The 25,049-nt window shown below is 52.2% G+C and overlaps 2 protein-coding genes across 4 annotated transcripts; one reads left to right on the forward strand and one right to left on the reverse strand.

The window, feature by feature from the left end:
* Nucleotides 1-205: 205 nt before the first annotated feature.
* On the forward strand, nt 206-12,694 carry UBE2L6 (ubiquitin conjugating enzyme E2 L6). The gene is made up of 4 exons (XM_019624314.1): nt 206-781; nt 4,148-4,243; nt 10,022-10,208; nt 11,829-12,694. Exons 1-4 carry the CDS (start codon nt 365-367, stop codon nt 11,978-11,980), a joined length of 852 nt encoding a protein of 283 aa, XP_019479859.1. The 5' UTR covers nt 206-364; the 3' UTR covers nt 11,981-12,694.
* Nucleotides 12,695-13,925: 1,231 nt separating this feature from the next.
* Nucleotides 13,926-24,092, reverse strand: SMTNL1 (smoothelin like 1). Of its 3 annotated transcripts, XM_019624285.1 has the most exons (9): nt 23,968-24,092; nt 23,209-23,323; nt 19,894-20,522; nt 19,499-19,631; nt 19,349-19,400; nt 18,134-18,289; nt 17,858-17,972; nt 17,575-17,726; nt 13,926-14,225 (listed from the first exon to the last, which is right to left on the reverse strand). In XM_019624285.1, the coding sequence occupies exons 3-9, from the start codon at nt 20,518-20,520 to the stop codon at nt 14,081-14,083; spliced, it is 1,380 nt and encodes a 459-aa protein (XP_019479830.1). In that variant the 5' UTR covers nt 20,521-20,522; nt 23,209-23,323; nt 23,968-24,092; the 3' UTR covers nt 13,926-14,080. The 3 variants fall into 3 exon arrangements, with proteins under 3 accessions (XP_019479830.1, XP_019479829.1, XP_019479832.1); XM_019624284.1 differs by lacking the exon at nt 23,209-23,323; XM_019624287.1 differs by lacking the exons at nt 23,209-23,323; nt 23,968-24,092 and adding an exon at nt 22,321-22,423.
* Between the last annotated feature and the right edge of the window lie 957 nt (nt 24,093-25,049).

Raw genomic sequence — 25,049 nt, forward strand, 5'->3', positions numbered from 1 at the left:
CGGTGCTCTTCACCAAGCAGCCGCCTGGGAGAAACGTCCTTGCAGTGGGGCCACCGAAGGCTGGACCTCACCAAAGGCCTCAAATTGCCAGGGGAGGAGTGCTTGGAGGGCGTATAGTCTACGCCGTCCCCACCCAATTTTAGAGATGGGACACTGGGCCCAGACCGGACATAACTTGTCCAGGGGACTCCGGGAATTCGGTGGTGGTGGGAAGGGGGAGTCTTAGGGCGGCGGACTGATGGTGGAGGCCACCGAACGAGCTGTCGGGAACCGTCTTTGCATAGCCAGCATCCTGTATTGACGTAGGGAGACTGTGTGTTTGGGGCGGCGGCGAGATTGGGGTCCCCAGGCACGGCGTCCGGCGATGGAGCTGCAACCACCGGATGGGCGGACCCCAGGCCCGCGCCCCCCGAGCGCTCACATCCTGGTGCACAGCGCCCCCCAGTGGGATACGGGGATCTGGCCACGCCGTGCGCTCCTACGCCAGCCGGGTCCTCGGACAAAGGGCGCGAGTTCCGGGGACCCGAGCCCATTGCGCCGCGGACCGAGCCGGACCGGGAGGCTCCTGCCCTCGGCGGCTTCCCAGCGTCAGTCAAGGAGGCGCGGAGCAGGTCCTTACGGCCCCGACGTGCGCACTGGTGATTGGGGCGCGGGCGGGGCTCCCGGAGGTGGGGACCCGGGGGCGGGGCGCCACCAAGCCGCAGGCAGGTGCACAGTCTCGCTGGAATCGCCGGGTCGCACACTCCATCCCGAGATGACGGCGAGCAAGCGGGTGGCTAAGGTAACTGTGTGGATGACCCCTTTCTCCCGGCCCCCTCGCCCTTCCCACTCCCTCCGCCTTCCCATCCCTCCCGGGCTCTGCTTGCGCATTTGTTTGTCCGGGTTGCGGGGCTGGCTGAACCCTGTCATCCCCGCCCCCTCCCAGAGGAGGAGTGGGTCTTCCAGAGGAGCCAGAGCTGGAGTTTTGGGGAGCGAGAGCATATCTGGCGGGGGTGTCACTGGCTCCCTGAGCTGTGCTGGGGATGGGAATGAGCCTGCTCCCGCAAACTGGTTTCAGTTTCTTTTCTCCAGCCAGAAACCTGTGATAGCAATTGCTTGCGTCTCAAGTGCCCAAGGGTTCCAGGAGCCAGGCTCTCTGCTGGGGGTGGGGTGGGCTGGGTTATGAGCAGAGATAACCAGACAAGGTCCTTGCTTTGGAATAGCCTAGGACCCACACTTTAATTTGTGTGGTAACCTACGTTACTAGAGTCCGGAGAAGTCTGGATGCTGAGTAGGAGGCAGGAGCAAAGTTCCCCGCGTGTTCCTGGGAGGAAAAGCTGCCGAGGCAGACCTGGAAGGTGTCCTGGAGTAGGTGCTGTGCATTCGTTCGTTCTACAAGTGTTGAATGCCTACTGTGTGCTGGTTCCTATTCTAGGCAGAGATGAGCAAAAATCCTGCCCTCTGTTGCGCTGTCTTTCCAAATAGGGACACAACTTGAAGTGAGGTTTAGAAGGATAGGGAGGGGAGGATTTCCCCCAGGAGGTGGGAAAACCCAGGGCGTTTGCAGGGTTGGGGTATACTGGGCAGATGGAGATAGATGGGAAAGGAAGAGCAATCCAGTGAAGTGGGTCCGACACCCGCCCAGACTTTGAGTCTCTCAGAAGTGCCCCTCCAATGTGCAGGGTGCAGGGGACAGAGTGAGGGGCGTAAAAGGGAGTGCCTGCTGTCTCAGCCGCTGAGAAGAAGATGGTCCCAGACTGGGGCACCCAGAGCAGGCGCAGCCTAGAACTGGAGGCTGGCAGCACAACAGGGCAGGGGGTCTTTCCAGCCAAATTGGAAAGAGCTAGGAGCCAGTGTTTGGTAGTATTTATCCTACTGGCACAATTAAATGCCAAGCAATTGACATTAGTTATTTCATCTTACTCTCACAGCAGCTCTGTGAGATAAGTCATATATCCCCATTTTACAGATGAGGAAATTGAGGCTCTGAGAGAATGACTTAGATGTCGTGGTCACCCAGTAGGGAGTGAGGGGGCTGGTATTTGAGCCCAGGTCAGTGGGCCTCCAACTGGCAGGTCCTTTCAGTGGCCTCTCTACTTTCATTTTCGGTTCCTCTGAGTCAGGCGATTTCCTCACAGGCCTCAGGAGGGAACTGTGTGTCCTCACTGGGGTTTCAACATCCTCAGGGTTTGGGAAAGTTTTGGCAGAACACACCTATAACTCATCAAGTCCAAGTGTTCCCAGTTACTGTAAAATCAGGCAATGTCCGCCCCACAGCTTCGCCATTCAACCCGGGCCTTTATTCTTACCAAAGACACACAGATGATATTGGAACTAGGACTTGAAGTAGCAGATGCTTCTGTTGGGTTGTCGGAAAAGTCATGACACATTTTTGCAATGAAAAACTTAGAAAAAAATACGTCATGACTTTTCTGACAACCCAATAGTTTGGGGTAAAGATAAATGAGGGCGATGTCTAACCACTGTGCTGTGCACCTGAAACTAACATAGTATTGAATGTCAACTGTAATTGGGGGGGAAAAAAAGATAAATGAGCGTCATAGAATATACATACTCTGGACAGAAGGCGCAAGAAGCAGTTTGTTGGTATGAATAGAGACGGAGTATGGGCTGAAAGCTAGGAACTGGGGGATGGGGTGTGTTTATATGTGGGGCCATAGAGAAAATGTAGGTGGTCCAGAGTATTAAAGGACCCCTCCCCAACTGTGGACAGGCTGTGGGAAGTTTTGTCTCTGCCTTGGTTTACACCAGGGTCCCTCAGCCTCATTACCGTTGACATTTTGGGCCAGATAATTTGTTGTAGGATGTTTATGAGCATCCCTGGCCTCTACCCACTAGATGCTAATGGCACTCCCCCATTTGTGACAATCAAAAATGGTTGTAGATATTGCCAAGTGTTCCCTGGGATGTGTGTGTGTGTGTGTGTGTGTGTGTGTGTGTGTAAAATTGCCCCCAGTAGAGAACCACTGGTTTACACCTATTTGGTGTTTCAGAGGATAAGACTTGCCTTTGAATGTCTTTTAATCTTTAATCTTATAATTGTCTCCCTCCCTTCTCCCCCCCCCAAAAAAAAGGTCTGTCATCCCACAGGATGGACCCCGGAAGGGCTCCTTGGTCAAATACATTTGAGAAGCACCACATGCTGTGGACTCAGGTCTTGGAGATTCACGATGTATGCAATAGCATATTAAAAACTTTGGGAAGTCCTGCAATAAAGAAACCTGTTCAGCTTAGTGTTTCCCAGTGTACTTGACCATGGGACCCTTTTCCTGTAATAACTACAAATCTTGCATGGGACACACTTACACACATTTGCTCTGACTGGGCCCTTTGCCTTGGTTCCTCTCCCCATTTCTGCATGATGGGCTCCATTTATTCCGCACGGCCCAGCTCAGTGTCGCCTTCCGTAAAGCCTTCTTGCTGCCTTCTCCTTTCCTTCCCCATTATGTCTCCACACATTGTCCACATAATCACATTCCGGGCCCTGCCTTAGTCAAGTGTCCAATAGGATGCTCAGGAAAGGGCTGATGGGAGAATTCAGTGATGTCCAGGTGATTGGGCCACATTTCTAGGAAGGCGGGTCCCTCCTGTCCCCTTGTTTCTCTGCTTGGCGTATAGAGTTCTGCTTTGCTGTGGTGCATCTAAGTCATTTCCCTTCCCCGGCCCTGGACTGAAGGAGCCTGACAGACATGGGCTGGTGTCTCTGCTGCCATGAGCACTGGAAGGGCATGTCGTCATGCTGGACACTCAGTGGATGCTATGGAAGGAAGAGAGGAAGGGAAAGAGGGAGCGTACTAGGACCTTGTGACTCTAGGAAAAGGACTAGAGGACAGAGGTTAAGTACCTTAGTTTCAAGAGAAAAGGCGCCCAGGTGAGTTGACTTCCAGGTTGTAACACGTGGAAGCAGTGACCTTCATCTTCCATCCACCCCGTACCCCCAGAGCTGTGCTGAGGTGAGCGTCGGAGAAGTCACAGCACTGCCACCAGACCTGACACATACTGAGTGCTCCAGAAATGGGGCTCTGACTTTGCCAGCTTCTGTCTCCTGGGGTGTCCTGTTTGGGACTTGGCACAGCTTGTGCTGGGGCAGGGGGCGGAGGCTGAAGTCGGGGAGACTAGCCAGCTGCCCCTCACTGTGCCCCCGCAGGAGCTGGAGGAGCTGCAGGAGAAGCTTCCACGGTACCTGCAGAACCTGGACAGCGATGACGCCAACGTCCTGGTGTGGCGTGTACTCTTCCTGCCCGTGAGTGTCCCCGGGATGATGGCTTTGGGTTGAGGTGACTGAGGCCAGGGGCCTGGGCAGGGAGGGTTAGGCCTGGGTATTATTTTCCATGCTTTAGAGCCCTTTTTTTTTTTTTTTTACTGCCTCTGTCATGGGCAGAGGGGGTCTCTCTCTGGAGTGATTGTTTCTGAGGCTGAGGCCGGCTGACGGAAAAACTAAAAGACTTTTGGACTTAGCCGGAGATTCCTTCCTCAAACTCAGAGCTGCCAAGCCCACCACAGAAGCTTCAGCAGACAAATAGCATTCAAAAAGAAAGAGAGAAAAAATCTCTTGGATCTTTGTCAAGGGATAAGGATAAACTTCCTTTTTCCCACAGTTGGTAGAGGATAAAGAGTAGTTTCCCAAATTATGCTAACCTCAAAGCGTTATCCAGACATTTGTTATATCAAGACCCTCAACGATGCTGATATCTTGAACACATGAGTCATCGGTAAAAGGTTGTCAAAATAATCGTGTTTTCAAAAAAAGTTACTTAAATATTCAAAATAAAAAATTAAAAATGCAAAATATAAATAATAAATATCAAATTTTAAAATTACAATTATTTTACTGGAGCTGAGTTGTCATTTGATTGCATCTTATGACATATATTTATAAAAATAAAACCATTTGCAGTTCTAGCATTCAATGTCCATTGGAATTATGCTACACACATTGCACCTAGACCTACGTATTCACAAATTTAAGAGGGATATGAATTGTTTAATATTGCAGAATAGTCCTCAGCCAAGTACAGCTAGCTGTACTCAGTGCTAATTTGAATACCTTCAGGGCCACAAATAGAAAGCGAGGAAATGGACTACTCGGAAAGGAAATTTGTTATGTAAGATTCTATTGTGTTTATGCTATCAGAAGATAAAGATTTGATAAATTAAAAAAAAAAGGTTGTTAAAATATAGCATATTTCATCCAATATCCTGAAGGGCTCAGAGAAAACGGACACAAAAATGAGAGCCCTAAACTGAACATTATTTTCTTGAGGAGGGAATTCTCCAATGATATGAGTGCTTAATTACATTGGAGTAGAGTAGTGCTGTTCAGACAGATTTCAAAGCTCACAGATAAGATGCAGAAGTCTTTTAGCCTTCCCTGAGGCTACACCGTTGGCCTTGTCTCTGCTTCCCAGGTCCCAGCCCCTTCTTGTTACTGAGGACAAGAAGGTGAAATGTTTTCTTTATCTTCTCCGTAATTGCCCTATCTCTTATTTCAGACACATCCAACACCACGATGGTTTCTGTTTTGCCTTCTGCTAAGGAGCAGGCGCTCTCTTAAAACCTTGACTCTGCTTAAATACATGTCATTCTGGCTGTCGTTTTCCTGTCTTCTCAGTAACAAAGGTTCTGAAAGGGTCTGGAGCTTTGGAACCAGCCTGGAGGCCACTGTGCTCTGTTCTGGGGTCCCCCAATTTCTGGGGCTCCTTTCTTCTAGGGGTGTAGTGTAGTGCTCATGTGTGGAGGTGTAAAGTCAACAGCGCTGGGTTCCTATCCCAGCACTGCCCCTGTGGCCCTGGGCACGTCACTTGTATACATTGAACTTGAGTTTCCTCATCTGAAAATGAAGATGCTGATAGTTGTGAGTTTTCCTAATACTTATCGTAGGTAATAGCTAACATCTACGTGGTGCTTGCTGTGTGCCAGGCCCTGTTCTACGCCCTTAGCGTAAGTTAACTCATTTAATCCACACATAAGTCTCATGAAGAAGTCTATTATTATTTCCATGTTAGAGTACAGAGAGTTTAGGTTACTTGCCCAAGGTCACACAGCTAGTGAGTGGCAGGGCCAAGAGTCACACTCAGGAAAGGTGGCTCCGGAGTCCCTGTAATCCCTGTAACCACACAGCTACATGGGCTGTGTGTCACACCCTTAGCACAGGGCAGCACGGAGTAGGTGCTCAAAGTTTGGAGGATTTCCTGCTGGGTCCTGGCAGCCCCCAACCCTTGGTCATGCCAGCTCCTGAGTTATTTATTTATTTATTTATTTAAATCATGGTAAAATACACGTAACAGTATTTACCATCTTAACCATTTTTTTTTAGAAGATTTTATTGGGGAATTGGGGGAGGGGAACAGTGTTGGGGAATTGGGGAAGGAGACCAGCCAAGTTGTTCTTCAGTCTTCGTTGTGGAGGGCACCAGTTGCCATCTGGCTGCCCATCAGCAGCTCGCGTCCTCTAAGCTCAAGGTGCTGTGTTCAGTCTTAGTTGTGGGTGGGCGTAGCCACCATCCCATGCGGGAGTCGAGCCAGCAGCCATGTTGTTAAGAGCGCACGCCCTATCCACTGAGCCATCTGGGCAGCAGCTCAGCTCAAGGTGCCAAGTTCAGTCTTAGTTGCGGATGGGCGTAGCCCCCCATCGAACAGGCAATCTTGTTGTTACACCAGCTGAGCCATCCTGCCACCTGTTGGCAGTTCAGTGAAAGCTCAGTTCGGTCGCAGCGTCACTGGCCCATGTGGGAATCAAACCGTTGGCCCTGTTGCTCAGAGCCCGTGCTCTTAAGCTAACTCTTAACCAACTGAGCCACTCAGCCGGCTCCCATCTTAACCTTTTTTTTTTTTTTTTTTAGATTTTTTTTGGGAAATTGGGGGATGGGAACAGCGCTGGGGAATTGGGGGAAGGGGAACAGACAGGTTGCTGTCCTTTTGTTCTTCAGTCTAGTTGTGGAGGACTTCGCTTCACTGGCCTACGTTATTATCATTACGCTCTTCCCAGGTGAGGCAGATCGGTCACTGGCTTCTGGATTGCCGCTCATGGCAGCTTGAGGGCTGCTCACTGCGGCTACACACGGTAGCCCATGGCAACCCACTGCAGCAGGGGCTGCAGCCTATGTGGCAACCTAGCTCCAGGTTGAGCTGTTGTTCAGCATCTTAGCTGTAGAGGGTAGTGTCACTGGCCCTCATATGTGGGATCCGAACCGGGTCCTTTGGTGTCCCAACCCAGCTCTTAACCAACACGCCACTCAGCCGGCCCAGACAAATTGCTGTTTTGTTCTTCAGTCTAGTTGTGGAGGACGTCGCTTCACTGGCCCATGTTGGTATGATCATTGCACTTTTCCCGGGTGAGGCAACTGGTCGCCGGTCATTGGTCGGCTGCTCATGGTGGCTCACAGCAGCTCTCGCTGGCTGCTGGCTGCTCATGTAGCTCACGGCAGCCCTTAAGCATTTTTTTTTTAAGTTTTTATTGGGGAATTGGGGGAGGGGAATAGTGCTGGGGAATCAGGGGAACAGGAACAGACAAGTTGCTGTCCTTTTGTTCTTCAGTCTCGTTGTGGAGGATGTCGCTTCACTGGCCCATGTTGGTATTATCATTGTGCTCTTCCCGGGCGAGGCAGATCTGTCGCCGGCCTCTGGATGGCCGCTCACAGCGGCTGCTGGCCGCTCACTCTGGCTGCCGGCCACACACGGTAGCCCATGGCAACCCACTACCGCAGGGGCTGCAGCCTACGCCGTTGCCAGCAACTCATGGCAGCCTAGCTCCAGGTCGAGCTATTGTTCACCATCTTAGCTGTAGAGGGCAGTGTCACTGGCCCTCATGTGGGATCCAATCCGGGGCCTTGCTGCTTAGAGCTGGTGTCCCAAGCCAGCTCTTAACCAACTTGCCACTTGGCCGGCCCAACCATTTTTAAATGTACGGTTCAGTGGCACTAAGTACATCCACATTGTTGTGCAGCCATCACCACCCTTCATCTTTAGAGCTTTTTCATCTTCCTGAACTGAAACTGTCCCCCTTAAACACTCACTCCCCATTCTTCCTCTCCTCCAGTCCCTGGAAACTAATCTTCTATTTTCTGTCTATGAATTTGACTGTTCTAGGTACCTCACATAAGCAGAATCATAGAAAATTTTTTCTTTTTTGTCTAGCTTATTCCACGTAGCATAATATCTTCAGAGTTTGTCCGTGTTGTGGCATGTGTCAGAATTTCATTCCTTTTCAAAGCTAAATGATATTCTGCTGTATGTATATGCCACATTGTGCTTATGCATTCCTTTGTCAATGGACATTTGGGTTGTTCACACCTTTTGGCCATTGTGAATAATGCTGCTATGAACATGGGTGTATAAATACCTCCTTAAGACCCTGCTTTCAATTCTTTTGGGTAGATACCCAGAAGTGGAATTGCTGGATCATATTCTAATACTGTGTTTAATTTTTTGAGGAACCACCATATGGTTTTCCACAGCGGCTGCACCACTTTACATTCCCAATCCCCTGAGCTCTTAGGATTTCCTCATTTTCTCCATTCCTCACCCCCAATAATTATGTTCTGCTGCAGTTGCTAACAGCTCCCAACAGAGGATGTCTGTCCTCCTCTTCCATAATTCTCAGGAAGACATTAAAGCTGAGATGACATTTGTGACAACATGGGTGGACCTTGAAGGCAGACCAAGAAAGACTAATACTGTATGATCTCACTTATATGTGGAACCTGAAACAAAAGAAAACAGAACAAAAGCTCCTAGAAAAAGACATCAGACTTCTGGTTTCCAGAGGCAGAGGGTTGGGAGAGGGGGGAAATGAAGAAGGTAATCTAAAGATACAAAGGTCCAAATGTCTAACCACCATGTGGTACTCTTTTTTTTTTCTTGGCAGCTCACACCGGCTGCCGGCCACTCATGCTGGCTGCTGGTCACACGTGGTAGCTTACGACAGCCCACTGCAGCAGGGGCTGCAGCCTACGCCGTCGCCGGTGACTCATGGCAGCCCAGCTCCAGGTTGAGCTGTTGTTCACCATCTTAGCTGTAGAGGGCAGTGTCACTGGTCCCCATATGGGATCCGAACCGGAGCCCTGCTGCTCAGAGCTGGCGTCCCAAGCCAGCTCCTAACCAATGCGCCACTCGGCCGGCCCGATATACGGCACTCTTGAAACTAATATAAATAATATTGAATGTCAGCTGTAATTGAAAATTTTTTTAAAAATAGGAAAAAAAGATACGAAATTCCAGTTATAAGATAATTAAGTACTAGGGATGCATGATATGTAGCAAAATTGTTACAAGAGTAAATCCTAAGAGTTCTCATCACAAGGAGGACTTTTTTTTCCTTTTTTCTTTTCTTTTTTTATTGGATCTGTACGAGGAGACGGGCGTTAACTGAGCCTGCTGTGGTGATTATTTCACAATACAGTAAAACCTTGGATTGCAAGTAACTTGGTTTGCGAGTGTTCCGCAAGATGAGCAAACATTTCTAATACATTTTAACGTGGTAAATGCGCGATGTCTTGCAATACGAGTAGTTTATTTCCGGAACAAATTATGCTCGCAAACCAAGGCATTACTATACATGTAACTGAAACCATCATGCTGTATGCCTTACACTTACACGGTGACGTATGTCATTTATGTTTCAACAAAACTGGAAAAAAAAATTAACAAGGTAAAAAAATAGCTGAGATGGTCCTTACAGCTCACCTAGTCAAACTTGACCCATTTTTCAGATGAGGAAACTGAGGCCGAGAGATGAGAGGTGCTGGCCCATGGTCGTACCGCAAAAGCCTGGATCTGACTTTTGTGACTCCCAGGATAGTGTTCTTTTGCGATTCCAGCCTTCCACAGATCCATGGCCCAGTTGCCAAATGAAAGCAGGTGTCATCTGTTCCCATTCATGATTCCTCCGATGAGTGGAGCAGAGGATGCCTGGACCCCAGGCTGAGGGCAGGGAGGGGAATCCAGACCAAGGCCCGAGGAGGAGGACCCTCTTTTCAGAGCAGCCCTGCCTCAGAACAGAGCTTGACCCTTCTGTTGTACAGGAGAAGCCGCCCTACAACCTCAAGGCCTTCAACCTGTGCATCAGCTTCCCCGGGGACTACCCACTAAAGCCCCCCACGGTGACGTTCACAACCAAGATCTACCACCCCAACGTGGACAGTGACGGCCAGGTTTGCCTGCCCATCATCAGCAAGAACAACTGGGAGCCGCACTACAGGACCTACCAAGGTGGGGCTGGGCCTTGCCTAAAAGGAGGGGCTGATGCTGGATGGGGGCTACCGGGCTGAGTTTGAGTTAGAAAAGCCCGGAAGAGGGGAGATAAAAATTGTGGGTCTCAGCTGAGCCTGTTGTCAGATGGAAGGGATGCCTCCTGAGATCCTGGGCTGGTTAACCTGCTCCTGCCTCTGTTTTTCCACCTGAGCAGGGATGACAGAGCAATGGTGCCTGGTTCATGGGAGAGAGAAGCAGCTGGGCTGTAGAAGGAAGGGCTTGGGAGAGGAAGGCCCGCTGCTCTATCTGTGGACCCTGGTGAAGGATCGCTCCTTACCAGGGCTCAGTTCCCTAAACCACAGTTGAGGAGATTGGCCCCCAAATGACAATACACTCAACTAAGCACTTTTAGCATTGTGCAAAGAGCTCAGACACCAACGTCACTCGATCCCCCAGCAACCCCATGACATAGGGCTCTCATTAGCCCCATTTGATAGACAGGGACACTCGGGCATATAAGAAGTCACTGAGATGGCGTTTGGCACAGCTGGAGGCTCGTGCAGCAGAACTATCTGCTGTGATGGGAATGTCCTGTCACTTGCACTGTCCAATTCCGTGATCACTAACCACATGTGGCTCTTGCGCCCTCGAAGTGTGGCTAATGCAACTGAGGAACTCAACTCCTAATTGTAGTTAATCTTAGTTGATTTAAATATAGACTCCCACACGTGGCTAATGGCTACCACGTTGGACAGTATGGCTGTAGAACCTTTGGGTGTAATCAGTGTGCGTGATCCATCCGCCTCTGGAGCAGCTCAGGAGTTTTTAACCCGGGAACAAGGACCCTGGGGGAGAGAGGCAAAGTGGTCCCTGGATGAGCTTCAGGGGGCCTGTGAAGGCCCTTAACTCAGAACTGTGTGTTTGTGTGTGTGCGCACGTGCCTGGGGAGACGGGCCACTGCCTTCACAGGTTCCCAAAGGCATCTGTAAATGATTGAGAGCCACGGGGCAGTCATGGTTTCCCGTTTTTAACCTCGGAACCCTTTTTCCCAAGTAAAAGTTTATTTGGAATCCTTACAGTACCAACAGAGGAGTGGTTCTTGTTAAAAAGGGAGTGGGACTCAGCACTCCACTTATCTCCGACCCGTGAGGGGAAGCATCTCTGAAGCCACGGAACATATCCTGTTTCCCCAAAACTAAGACCTAGCCAGAAAATAAGCCCTCGCATGGTTTTAGGTGCCAAAATATGGCACATTGGCATACTGAATATTTCAAGCTGAAGGAGCTTGTGGAAAAGGCACCCTTCTCCCTGAAACAGGTCATAAAACCCTCATGTGAGGGTGCGTGCCCTCCATATCCTGGAGGAATCATGCTAGGGCTTCTTCTCCGGCTAGGTCTTATTTTCAGGGAAACACGGTAGTTGGAAAACCACTGATCAAACCAGTTAGGGCTTTGGGGATCATCAACCAAGAATGTGAGGGGCATTTGATTTGGTTGTGGAGTCATGCTGAGGAACTTCCTTGGGGGCTCCCTGAAGGGGTGAGCGTGGAGTTTCAGGGGCATCTGGGAGTGGGCAGCCATCGCCCCCTTCCCAGGATTTTTCTGTCCATGCTGATGCTCTGTTCTGACCTCGCCCCAGTCTTGGATGCCCTCAGCAAGCTGGTGAATAGTCCGGATCTGGAGCAGCCCGTGCGTGTGGAGCTTGCTGACCTACTGACACAGGACCCGGAGCTGTTCTACAAGAAGGCGGAAGAGTTCACCCTCCAGTATGGAGAGAACCGGCCCTCCTAACTCTGATTCTGCCCCTCTGCACCGGACCCTCTCTGTGTGATGGACAGATACACCTCATGAACTGGGGACTAGAGCTCCTTGGTGGCCCATTCCCTGATCTTTTTTCCTTTTTTTTTTTCCTTCTCAGGTTTGTTAGTTGTGTGTGTGTGTGGTGTGTGTGGACCTACTTCCAGGTTCACCTGGCCACAGGTGTGCTTTCTCACTCCCTTTCTCTGCCCCAGACCCAGGCAGTTTAGGTTTGCAGAGTCACAGGCCAGCTCTCCAGCGCTCTGTCATGGGGATCCTGGTCTCACTAGCTGCTCCATGTTAGAGACCCAGGTCACCTTCCAGGCCAGCTCACAGAAATGAGGCCAGGAGCAACCGGAATGTCCTGGAACCCAGGCATGGAGGCAGAGGTGGGCGGTGGGGGTGGGAGGCAGGGCACAGGGAGGGAGTCACGATTGGGTGATTGAAATCAGCCAAGCTGCTGATAGATGTGTATCAATTTAGGTGCGAAATCTCTCTTTTCTACTAGTGAATCACTAAGTGACGAATCTGATCTCCATTCTGGGAATCTCACTCCATGGTTTCAAGACCACCTACAGTCCCATTAGGTTGCGTCTTCCTGGGGGCCAGGCTTCAGGCTGGGAGGAGTGTCCTCGCAGCTTCTAGTCCATGGGGAGTCATGGAAATCATGTGTTTGTCCAGCCATTAAAGTCACAGATGAATCGTGGAGTCTGGCTCATTGTTCAATGAGGGGGTGGGGTGGTTTCATCAGAAGAGGAGGCTGGGGGCTTTAGCTGCCATCTGCTAAAAGGTGTGACCCTGCTCCCCATGCCGCGAGCCTTGTGTGACCCCAAACATTGTGGGGCCCTGAGGGACGAGGCCATCTTGGCCAAAGGGGCCAGCATCACATCCATACGGGCAATATCCCCATTTCGTGAACGAGGCAAGAGAGGCACAGAGCACTTCAGTGGATCGCCAGGTCCCCTCAGAGTCCACACTTCCTGCCGCAGTGCCAAGCTGGCTTGTTTTGTTTTTGTGATGGGCTGTTCTCATCAGCGCACATTCTCCAAGTGGCTGATAAAGCCAGACAGGATTGTTAGCAGGACATAACCAGCTCAGTGGTTCATCGCTAATGAGCAATGAAAAAAAACAAAACAAAAAAAAACAAGCCCAGATGTCAGCCAGAGTTGGAGGGAATAATTTACCCCAAAGGAAGAACTTTCTGGGTGCAATGGTTCGAAGCTACTGGAAAACCACCGTTTTTTAAGAGACAGCATGTGGGATATCTTGAGTCAAAGGAATCACTATAGGCCCCACCAGCCTAGTTTGGGTGACGTTTCTAGAGAAGCGTCTACTCTAGCCCCTGCCCTGGGATTCGCTAATCGGAGACGTGTGGGAAGAGGGAAGAGCATTGGGAGAAGTGCCACCAATGGCTCAAAATGCAAGATTTGCCATGCTCATAACACCAAGGTTGCCAGTTCGATCCCCACATGGGCCACTGAGTTGCGCCCTCCACAACTAGATTGAAACAACTACTCGATTTGGAGCTGATGGGTTCTGGAAAAACACACTGTTCCCCAATTAAAAAAAAAAAAAAGATGTTTTGACTTTTGGCCACTACTTACTGAACACTTAAGTGACAGGCACCAGGCAAGGCTTTTGGCTTATTTCATTATCATTCAACCCTTCAAATCCCTCCATGACGTTTGAACTCCTACTATTCCCATTTAGATGGTAAACTGAGGCTCAGAGAAGTTAATCCACTGGCCCAAGTTCACACAGCTGGTTAGTGGTGGGACCCAGGCCATTGTCCTTTTTCAAATGCCTGTCATGGCTGTTGAAAAGATTATGTCAGGGGAGGAACCGTGTCAAGTGGGAAACCCTGGCAGCTGGAGTTTATTTTCTCAGAATGAAAGAGGTTCCTGGGTGGAACAGGGAGGGAGCACTGAGGGGCCACACAGCGTTTTACAAAAATACTTTTAATGCAGTTAACACAGGTGCCACCTGCCTTTGCTCGAGGCCCACCTCTCTGGTCTCCGTGGAGCAGACGTAAGCCTCGGGGCTGGGGCTGGTCAGCTGGCACCCTGCCCACCTCTGCCCACAGGGTCGGGCAGCTCATTTCTTCTTGGTCTTCACCAGTCCCTTCTGCACGAGGCTGCGATACAGCTCTTGGATGTAGGTGTAGACACACTTGGAGTCGGGCACTGCGAACCGCACCATGTCATCCACCTCCAGCAGCTGGGCACAGTCGGCCAGTTTCCTGAGAGGCAGAGGTGGGGTGGGATGAGGAGCAGGCAGCCAAAGGTGAAGGACACGGGAGCTAGGGAAAGCGGGGGAGCAGCCCAGCAAGGGCGAACTGTATGTGTCGGAACTGGGAGGTCAGCTAGGCCAACCATCCCATTGTACAGATACGGTAACTGAGGCCCTGAAAGCGTCAAAACTCACACTCGGCTTGGTCTGATTCCAAAGCCCACGTTTTCATCACACTGTATCCTTATGTGGGAGCGAGATCCTCTGGTCTCTAGTTCTACATTAACCCACCCCTTCCACCTGCTCCTATGTTTGTCCTCTGGAAGGCCAGACCCCTCAGGAAGAGTTTAAAGGACAGAACCCCCGTCCTAGCCAGAGCGTTGGCTTGCAGCTGCCCCATTTCCATCTTCATTCAGTCTCTGTGTCTTTACTGACAGAATTCAGCACTGAACAAAGCCAAACTTCTCCATTCTCATATCACTGACATTCTCATGGTAGAAGACGGACACATGTCTTCTAAGAGGGTTCCAAGCAGTGGAAACATTGTAGCATGTGCTAGATGTGTTTGAAGAACTCCATGGAAGCTAGCGGCAGGTCCTCTTTTCCTAACCTCCCAGCTGCTCTTTGGGGCGATGTGCCACTCCTGGCTTTGCTAAGGCTGATAATCTCAGCTAACCACTGCTGGGACCTCGCTACTGTGTGCCAGGTGCTTTATCAAGTGTTTCCCGTTGAATGGTCTCATTTACGCCTCCCCTCGGCAGAAAAGGAACCGGAGCCTCAGAGTGGTTTGGTGATTTGCCCAAGGTCAAAGTGAGTGACACAGCTGGGACTCAACCCCAGGCAAGCCTGACACCTCTGGCATCCTTGCCCCGAAGCCAGCCCTCAGCAGCCCCAGCCTGCCAAACCGCTATGGGTGCTGGCAGGAGGAGAAACCAGGGTCCCAGCGGACATTCTCTCTTGGGGCTGAGACAGCTGGGCTGAAACCTAAGCCGGACTGTCCTGGGTGCCGGGAGAGGAGCACACCGAGAGGATTTCGAAGAATGGGACAAGTTCCCTGCAACCCACACAGCGCTCTCGGCTCCTGAGTGTGGGTCCTGTCCCTCTACGCAGCGGAGGCAGAAGCTTCGTTCCCCTTGGGCCTGGGGAGCGGCATGGCCGGTTGAGCCCACGGGGGCTTCAGCACTGGCTGCTCCCCACTCTCATCCCAGGACTCCACAGGACTCAGAGGGAAGTTCTAGAACAGGGGCTATGGGGTGCGATGGCCGAGGCAGGGGCTCCCTCACTGTGCACTCTTAATCTTCACACCAACCCACAGGAGAGGTTAAGTCAGCTGTGAGGGTCACAGAGCTAAGGAGGAGGAGGCGGCAGGATGCAAACTCAGCACCTCAACTTCTATCTTCCACACTCCATCCCCACGGTCCCCAGCACATCCTCCCCTTTTCATGGCTGCCTGATGCCTCCTGTCAGCCGTTGTCATCATTTCCGCCTTCCCGTGGCTCCGCCTGGCTTGGAACCAAGGCGAGGCGGCTGCAGGAGGACAATGACCTATGTCCCACAGGCCAGGGACATCTGGTCAGGACGGAGCTGCAGGCCCTTCTGATATTCACTTAGAGCTCTCAGTCCTGACTAGTTCACGTTCAAATCCTGGTTCTGCCACAGCCCTCCTGTATGAGCCTCGGATGTCCCACAACCTCTCTACTTGTACCCACACTCAGGGATTGCTGTGGGGATCAAATAAGCCATCCAAGGACCGCACTTAGCAGAACGCCCGGCAGCTAGTCCCTCTCGGTCCATGCGGCTTGTCACCGTCATTAAAGGTGTTTCTCAGTCTAGGACATGGTGTTCCTGACCCTCAGCCCCCCACCCCAGGGCATTCACCCCCTCCCTTGGTGGCATAATGAGAATCTTCTGGAACCTGAAGTCTGGTGGTTACCAGATGGCACCCTTTTTGTCCTAGGCCCCTTTAGACATACTTCAGGGACCATCTTGGGAAGGGAGGTTGGGCTCTGAGTTCAGGAACCCCCTCCCAACCTAAAAAGGTCCCTCCTTAAACTGTTTTATATGTTGGGAATTCACTTAATATTTTGTTGGAGGAATCTGCTAAATATAAACAAAACCCCACTTGAAAAGCACAGATGAATATCTGATCGTCTCATTTTGCCCATGGGGACACGCAGGCCCAGAGAGGGGGAGGTTGCTGCCCCAGGCTTCCCTACAGGTTGGTGGCCAGGGCTGGACAGGGCCAAAGGGCGTGGCCTCCTGGGCCAAGGTGCTATTAACACCCCCAGTGACTGCCTCCTGGTCCCAGGGCTTTAGAAACGCCCCCAGAGTTGTCCTCATTGGCCACGCCCTCTGCATAGTCCTATCTTTACCGAACAGTTTAGAAGCTTCTCTCTGGGGCCAGAAAGAACAGGTGCTCCTGGCACAAGCTAAGGAGCTTTAAGGCCATCAGGGGACATGCAGGCCTTGCCGGTGGGCAGAGATGAAGGTCTCTGGCTGAGGCTGGTTTTGGTGTTTGGTAGTGGGGGCGGGGCGCCTTCCCCTCCCTGGCGACCCGGAAGTCACATCTGCCCCTCAGGTCCTCCTCCCTTGGGCCATACTGTTCCTTACACCCTTTTCTAGTATCACCCCTTTCTCCATCCTGCCACCTCCCCTGGCACCCAGCTATGTGAGTCTCAGCAACAAAACCTCCTCCAGGTTCCAGAGTGAAATAGAGTGATCATAACATTTGTGATATCGTTCATTATAATACAGGAACAACAGCTAAGATATTTTTTGAAGCCTTTACCTTTTGTTAGGCACTGTTATAGGGACCTTACTTAGTTATTTTCTTAATTCTCACAATAGCCCTGCAAAAGAGAAAAACTCATGCTGATTTTAAAGATTAGAATATGGAGGCTCAGAGAGGTAAAGGAGCCTGTTCTTAGAGTGGTGCTGGGCCAGGATAAGAAACTACAAGGTGGGCATGGGACAGGGACCCTTGTCCTCACACAGCCTACAAATGGCAGAGTCTGAATCTGAGCCCAATCTCTGCACCGCCCCGTGTAAAACAGCAGATCCGCCCCGCCTCTCCTGTGTCCCTCACCCTGCTGGCATTGTCTTCACGGCACCTGTCCTCTGGCGGTATATTTCATATGTGTGTGTGTTTATGATCTGTGTCACCCTTTGGAGTATAAGCATGGCAATTTTAGTTTCAGCCGGTTTCAGCCACTGCATTGTTCTGAAACGCTTCCTGGCCATCAAACACTGCAGGCTACACATGAACGTCCGGCCACAGCCGCTCCCTGATCCTGCGAGTGCAGCCCTGGCCCCAGGCTCCCTGGGACCCCCACCCGCTTTGCATTGTGGCTGTGGCTTACTCTGCTGTGGAGAAGGCCAGGGTGAAGTTATGCCGGCGCTTTGTGGGGTCCAGCGCGGCGTAGTCAAAGGCATCGGGGAAGAACTTGTGGATGAGGGCGCAGAAGGCCATGCCGCTGCTCCAGCTCGAGGAGAAGTTCTGGATGTCCACGTGCTGTGGGCAAGTGGACCGGAACCTCGGTGAGCCTCGGCCACGGGGCCTGGATGGCCCCCTCTCAGCCTCCCACCCTCTCAGAGCCTCGGCGGCACTGCCGCCCTGGGGAAGGGTCCCTGTGCCGTCCCCACCTCGTAGTTTCTCGTCATGGCTCGGCACCACTCTAAGAGCATGTTCTTGACACCGCCGATGGCTGCCCCCGCCGCCTTCGTGTTCCGGAATAGGGCCGTGGGGCCCGAGGCTGCCCTGTGAGGGAGGGATGGGGGATGTCAGGCAAGAGAGGGCGGAGGCCACCGAGGGCCCCATCAGGGAGGAGCCCCAGACCCAGTGTCAGCCCTCCCGCAGACCAACCACAACCACGGTTCCTGGAGAAAGCCAGCCCAGCCAGCTCCTCGCCTGTCTCCTACCCGCCGAACTTGTCCACGATGGCTTTGCGGTTCTGTGCACGGGCCCCCCGGGGCCGGGCAGGGGCTGACACCCTGCGTTCCGGTGCCTTCTCCTTCTTCTCCTGCGGGGGAGGGGGCTCCGTGGGACTCTGGGGCACCTCGCTGGATGAAGACTCACTACATGGAAAGGTGCAGAGACATGTGAGACGGGCTGGGACCAGCCGGTACAGGGTGCAGGGAGGGGCGGGGACTCGCTGGGAGGGAGACAGTCCCTGCAGTCTGAAGGGGCATGCACAGTTATGGCACCCACTCTCACACAAGTTTCCTCTGTGTCCAGCACTGGGAGGGGCCTGAGAAGGAATAATGAGGCTCAGCCTAACTTGGGGAGCTTGTGGTCTGGTGGGATGCGTGGGCAGAACTAGGACAAGTCTGAGGTCTGACCTGAGTTGGAATCCTGGCTTTGCCTCTTATTAGCTGTGTGATCTTGGGACTGACATGTCACTTCTCTGAGCATCAACCTCCTCATCTGTCAAACGGGGACAACAATACCTACCTGACAAGGTGGTTTTAAGGCTTGAGCAAGAAGGGGAACGTAGAGCTCCCCGCTGTGCCTGCCACGTAACTGCCGGAGTGCTCAGTGAATCTTCACCAGTTGGCTTTCCCCAAGAAAGTGACACAGAGGTCGATTTCAGGTCAAAATAAAGGAAGATTCTTCTAATGACTAAAGCTGCGCAATGGCAAGAATAAATCTCCCATTTGACCCAGCACCCACCAGGCAGCAGGCACTGTGCTAAGTGCTTTACATACATTTTGCCATTTAAGCCCCACAATAATCCTACGAGGGAGGTACGATTACTGCGCCCACTTCACAGGTAAGGAGAGGCGAAGTGACATGGCCAAGGTCACACAACTGATAAGTCACAGAGTCGTTGTCCAAAGTCAGGCTTTCTGCTCACGCTCTATGGATGGTGCTGACACCATGGAAACATGCTGAGAGCCCCATAAGATGCCTCAGCAGCGAGTGGGAGGGGGGCCAGGGGTGCTCACGCTCCCTTGGCTCCACTCTCTGGCTCCTTCAGTTTCCTGGGCTCTGCCCTGGGAAAGAGGCTGCATGCCAGGAATTCTGGGAAGTCTAGAAATCAGGTGCTGAGGAGGCCCAGGCCTGGGTGAGGGTAGATTTTGAAGGGAGCACGTGGTAGGGGGAGCTGGAGCCGGTGCCCCGGGGTTGGACATTACCTGGCAGAAGGACTGGTCTCTGTGGAAGCTTCGCCGTCTGGGCCCAACCCATCTGGAGGGAGAGAAGTGGGGTGACCTGTGATGCGCTCCCTGCACACCCCCTCGGGGTAGCCCCTGCAGCAACCCATGGGCTCCTGGGCTCTCACTCACCTGGGCTGAGGCAGTGGCCCTCCTCTGTGGGGCTCTCAGGCCACTCCTCGGGGGAGCTGGGAGTCACCCCAGCCCCTTCCTCCAATTCTGTCTCCACACCCTGGTCCTGCTCTTCACAGGGACTGCCTGGCTCCTGGAACCAACACGCTCTGTGTGAGCTCACAGTCCCACAAGTACCTGGCCAAGGCTTTGTGAGGACTTCAGAAAGATCTGGAAGGCAGCCTGGGACCCAGTGCCGCACCCCCTACCCCAGGCTCTTGATGTCAGTAGAAGGAAGACTGGACTTTCCCTAGGGAATAAAGCAGGGGTGGGGTGAGGGGGTGGTTTGCTTCCCCAGGGGGCAGAGGACTCTAGAAAGGTGTGGGGCCTCCTCTCTGCTCTGTCTCACTCACCACCTCCTCCTTCGTGTCACCCTCTTGCGGTTCAGCCTTGGCCTCATCTTCCAGAGCTGGCTTGTCAGAGTCCAACTTGACCCCTGGGGCACCAGCTCTCTCCTGGGCTTCAGCCTTGGGCTCATCTGTTTTGTTGCTGTCCTTCCGAGAGGCTGTGGTGGCCTCCTGCTCCGCAGCGGCCTGCTTTGGCTCAGCCTGGGCCTCGTCATCCACTCCAGCTTTCTCCCTGGATCCGGGTTTGGGTGCTTTCTCGTCGGCCTTCTGCTTCTCAGAGGCTGATGCCGTTTCCTCTTTTCCCGCAGCCTCCCCGGGCTCAGATTTGACCTCTGCTTTCCCATCAGTCAGCTCCTGAGGAGTGGCCGTCGTCTCCTCCTTCCCTCCGTCCTCCTTGAGAAGTTCAGACTCCACGGTGGCCTCCGCTTTGAGCTCATCCAACCCATTAGCCTCCCCCTGGAATTCAGAGGAGACATTGTCCATGGCTGGAGCTCTTTCCTGCTTTGCTGCCCCATCCGGAGGCCCCTCTGTGATGGGGCTCCCCGCTGTGCCTTTGGCCTCCTCCTTTTCCGGAGCCCCTGTGGTTGGGGAGACAGTGGTCCCATCCTCAGAGGGCTTTTCTTCCTTCTGCTCCATCTCTGGGAAGAGAAGACAAGTAGGCCTGGTCATGCCCCGCCTCTGCCTAAGGTGAAGGCCCCTCTGGCCTGGAGTCTGGAGGCCTGCGCTTCAGTCCTGGGTACCCCCTACTTGGACATATGACCCGAGCACCCGCTTTCCCTGGGGTGAAATGAAGGGGCAGAGCGCTGTTTCCCCAGAGGTGGGGTGTGGGCCACGCTGACTTGATGTTGGGTGCTGTCCACCTGCCAGCCTTCTGCTGGTTGTAGCTTGGACTTTAAAGAATGTTAGGTCACATAATGCCTTTTCAGTGATTTTGCCTCTTTTTGATTAAGCCAATGAGACAGTTACACTCCGATATTGCAATAGCATCCGGGAACACCTGTGGAGCAGGTGCTACTCTCCCCTTTTTAATGGAGGTAGCTAGCCTCAGACTCAGAGCCCAAAGCAGGCGGGAACTTCTAGGCAGAACTTAATAATACTGTTTTGTCTCCATTGTATTTATTTTTATAGCTACTTTCTATTTCTGGCCAAGGCTAATTGAGTTTCCATTTCCAAAGTGATATAAACTTTCTTTTAAAAATACATGTATTGAATTTAAAAATAAGTTAATTCAGACGAAAACATTCAGGAAAGCAGAACACAGGTGGTACAGATGCAGCTAAATCACGGAGATGGTGTAAAGATGCCCGAAATTTGGGAAACCCTGGGCCAGCTGGTCTTTGGGTCTCTGCCAGGTGTGCCAGCCTCTGGTTCTTGGAGAAGGTAGGACTGGGCATGGAAGAGTTTCCTTTGGCGAAAAATAGAAATGTACTCTCCCTAACCTTTGCAGGGAAATCTGACCCTCCGACTGCTTGGGGAAGGTGGGGGGTGGGGCCCAGATTATGATACCTTAACTTGGGGTTTCCTATTCAAGTATTGTATATACTCTAGGGTTTACGAAAACAGGTGGGTGGGGGGACAGGGCCAGTTCCTTCATCCCCTTGCCCTTCTTGGGGGTCTGTTTACAAAGAAAACAATCTCCAAATAATATTCAGGGCATGACTCAGACAGAAAGAAAAGTAGACACTCCTGTCACTGGCTAAAAATACCTCCTGCCCTCCGCAGTGCTATCGTTCTGGGTGCTAGTACCAGGGCACCTGGGTAATTGGGACAGAGGCAGGAGGACAGGCAGAAGGGGGCCAGGGCTCTGTTCATGCCACCTGGGGTCCCTGGATTTGGTGCCCCCACCATTTCCTAGGATGCAGGCTGGGATTTGCAAAGATGCTTGCACTGTCATCCAGTCCCACCCTCCCGCCAGAGCCTCTTCACGGTTCAGCAGCTCCCACGTGGACTAGAGTTAGGGGGGAACAGATGAGCTGGGACATGGAATGCACATCAGCAGGGAGCTAGGAGGCCATGGAGCTGGCCTTGACCCCCACCTCCTAGTCACTCACTCTGAGATCTGAGCAAGGCCCTCTCTGGGCCTCAGTTTCCACTGACAATGACAGGATTGGTCTAGATCAGGTTCTCCAAACTGTAGACAACGAGGGTCTCCTCAGACATTAATAGAGGCCTGGGAGGTGGGGGTGGATTTATTCTCTGGCTAAGGTTGTTCCAGAAAGAATCTACTCTTTACCCTTTTAGAAATATTCTTTGTTAGCACTTAAATAGATACCCCATAGTAGAGAAACCTTAACTTTGCTTAGCCTTATTTAACTCACTTTTCCTTAAACCTATTTGACCATGGATTTTTTTTTTCTTGCTCCCTTTTTTTGTTTGTTGTTTTTTCTGTGGAGCTCCCCCCCCTCTCCTACCCCCCCCTCCTCCCCACACACACACCTTGAGCTGTGCTGTGTTTGGCAAATGCTGGTCTGAAGGATCCACACAACCCCTTCCTGTCCTGTGCTCTCGTTTGGAAGGTGGTATGGGGTAGCGGAGAAAATCATTGATTTGGGCGTCTTCCTACGATGGATTCCCAGCTCCCACTGTTGATTAACTGTGTGACCTTGAGCAAGCTACTGGCCCTCCTCGTGTTTTGATTTCTGGAGGTAAAAATAGGTCTCACTGCCCAGGGATGGTGGAGGGTTCAGGGCGCCAACGCTAGGAAGTGCTTTGAAGCGTGCCTGGCATGGGGGGCGCACTCAGCACACCTCAGCTCTTACAGTGTAGGTTGGCCTCTGCCCAGCTCTGTACCAGATTAAGGCCTTGACCCAGCCAGGAGGCTGTTCCGTTGGTAAGACAAGGCAAAGAGAACTGAATGCCGGTAAGACGATAACAAGCCCTTTTTATACCTCAGGGTGTGGTAGTTATTGGCTAAGACAGAGTGGCATATGGCAACCATCTTTCCTTTCATCTATGCCACACACTCAGCGTGGTGGACGGGAAGGGCAGGTGTACACACACACACACACACACACACACACACGCCTCGGCCATCCTGTGTGTTCATCACCTCAGCTTTCCACCCTGCAGGCTTGACATAAATAGACAAGGAGTGAAGAAACTCACAGAGCCCAGAAACCAGGATAACACCCCCCACCTCCAGCATTATCAACTCGAGAGCAGTTTACAGCTCACACCAGCGCCCTGCTTTTCCGAACTCATCCCCCACTTTCGAAGCCTCGGGAATAGGTGTCAATGGCCCCATTGTACACATTAAGAATTTGAAGCTGGGGGAATTGAAGTCCCTGACGAAAGTCATAGGATAATTAAGTGGCCAAACCATACCTAGAACCCAGGTTTCCTGGCAACCAGTCTGGAGCCTGTGCCAAAGATGCTGCTCCCACCAGGTCCTCCACCAGTGTTCCTTCAAAGGCAACAGCCCCGAGCGAGGGGCTCCCCACTGGTCGGGGAGGACACTCAGATATGGCTGAGGAGTTCAGCTCTCTCTTTTCTAAAGGCACAGTAGGCCTTCACCTTCCTTCCTCCCTCTCCACTTTCCTTCTCCTTCCTTCCCCAGGAAGCCTTCATGCCGTCTCTGTGTCGTGTCCAAAGCAGCACTGCAGACAGCTACTCCCTCCCTCTCCCTGGGGCTCTTGGCAGAACCAAAGGAAAAGAACCCAGGAGCCTGAGCCCCAAATGGTACAGATGACATTTGGTGGTTCTGCTGATACCTCCTGACCCACTGTCACCCCGTCTGCCTTCAGGTGGTCCTGGGGCTTTCGCCATCCTCCACCCCAGCTCTTAACTGCTTAGACAATCTGCCTCCCTACCCAGCGGAACTGGTGAGACTCTTTACTAGCCAAGTCCTCTGCAAGGATGGCCACCTGCAGCCTGCTCTGTAGGAGGTCTCGGGCTGCCCAACACCCCAGGGGTGAGTCCCTGAGCTCTGGCATCTAAAGAGAGTTGACATAATGGTGGAGAGAATTAGAAAAAAGCCTAGATTTCTCCAACTGTGGGGCCCTGCTTAGAGGTTCCCACCTTTGGAAGGTGGGAGAGAGGTTAGCAGATGGGGGGCCTTAGAAAGGGGCCCAGAGCTTCCCCTACCTGTAGGGCTTGTGCCCGGAGCTTGGGAGCTGTCTCCTTCTTCTAGCTGAGTGGCCTCACTCCTGGGCTGCGTTTAAGCCCGGGAGGCCTCTAGCCCCCAGCTCTTCTGTTCCTGCCCCCCTCCACCTTCCTCCCTCCTTCCACCCCACCCCACCCCCACTTCAAGAGCCTTGGGCCTCTGAAGAGCATTGTTTACTGCCCTGTTGGCACAACACTTTCCCCTGGCCTGGAAGGCTCAGATTTCCCATGAAGACCTGACAGGTGGCACCTTTCAATCACAGTGTGTCCCTCCTGCCTTGACCCCAGCAGCACGCATCCTGCGGTCATCTTTCTTCCCAATGGACTTGCCTGGCCCTGGTGACCTGAAAAACCATCTGCAGGCCCATTTGGATGGGTACCAGCCCTCTGGCCTCCCCTGTTCATCCAGAGCCCAGGCTAGGCCTCTTTTGCTCCCCACCCCACCTCATTTCTTTAAAGAATCCCTTTTACTCTTCCTCAGACAAAAGCAGCTGCTGCAGGGTGGGCTAAGGAGGGAGTGAATGGGACAGCTGCTGGAGGGGACTTGGGAGGATGTCTCTGGGCTCATATTGGACAAAGCTTTGGAGGGGGGAGGGGCAAAAGGGGGAACATTGATAGGCCAAGCTGATGGTGATCCATTGGGTTTAGAGCCTAGAAAAGACAAAGCTGAGTTCTAGTTTGACTGACGTGACTGATACACAATAGGTTCTGCACAAATTTTTGTGCTGAATTGAGATTTCGCTCAGAAAAACCAAACAAATCTGTACCTTCCCTGTGTGTCCTGTGACCTAAGAAAGGCGCTACTTTTGGAGAATGTGTACAGGCAACACCCCATTAGGAAGGAAGCTTCTGACTCCCCCACCCCCTCCCCGAGTCCCCACAACTGCAGCCACACGGGCCTCCTTCCTGTTCCTGAGATACATTGATTCCGTTCCACACTCCGGGCTGTAACCTTTTTTATTCTGCTCTTTGCAAACTGGCTCCTTCTCATTCTTTAGCTCTCAGCTCAAATTTCATTTCCTCGGAGAGGGCTCTATGACCTTCAGTTCCTCTGCATCACTTCT

The sequence above is a fragment of the Hipposideros armiger genome, unplaced genomic scaffold (assembly GCF_001890085.2).
Source record: "Hipposideros armiger isolate ML-2016 unplaced genomic scaffold, ASM189008v1 scaffold_582, whole genome shotgun sequence".
Classification (NCBI taxonomy): domain Eukaryota; kingdom Metazoa; phylum Chordata; class Mammalia; order Chiroptera; family Hipposideridae; genus Hipposideros; species Hipposideros armiger.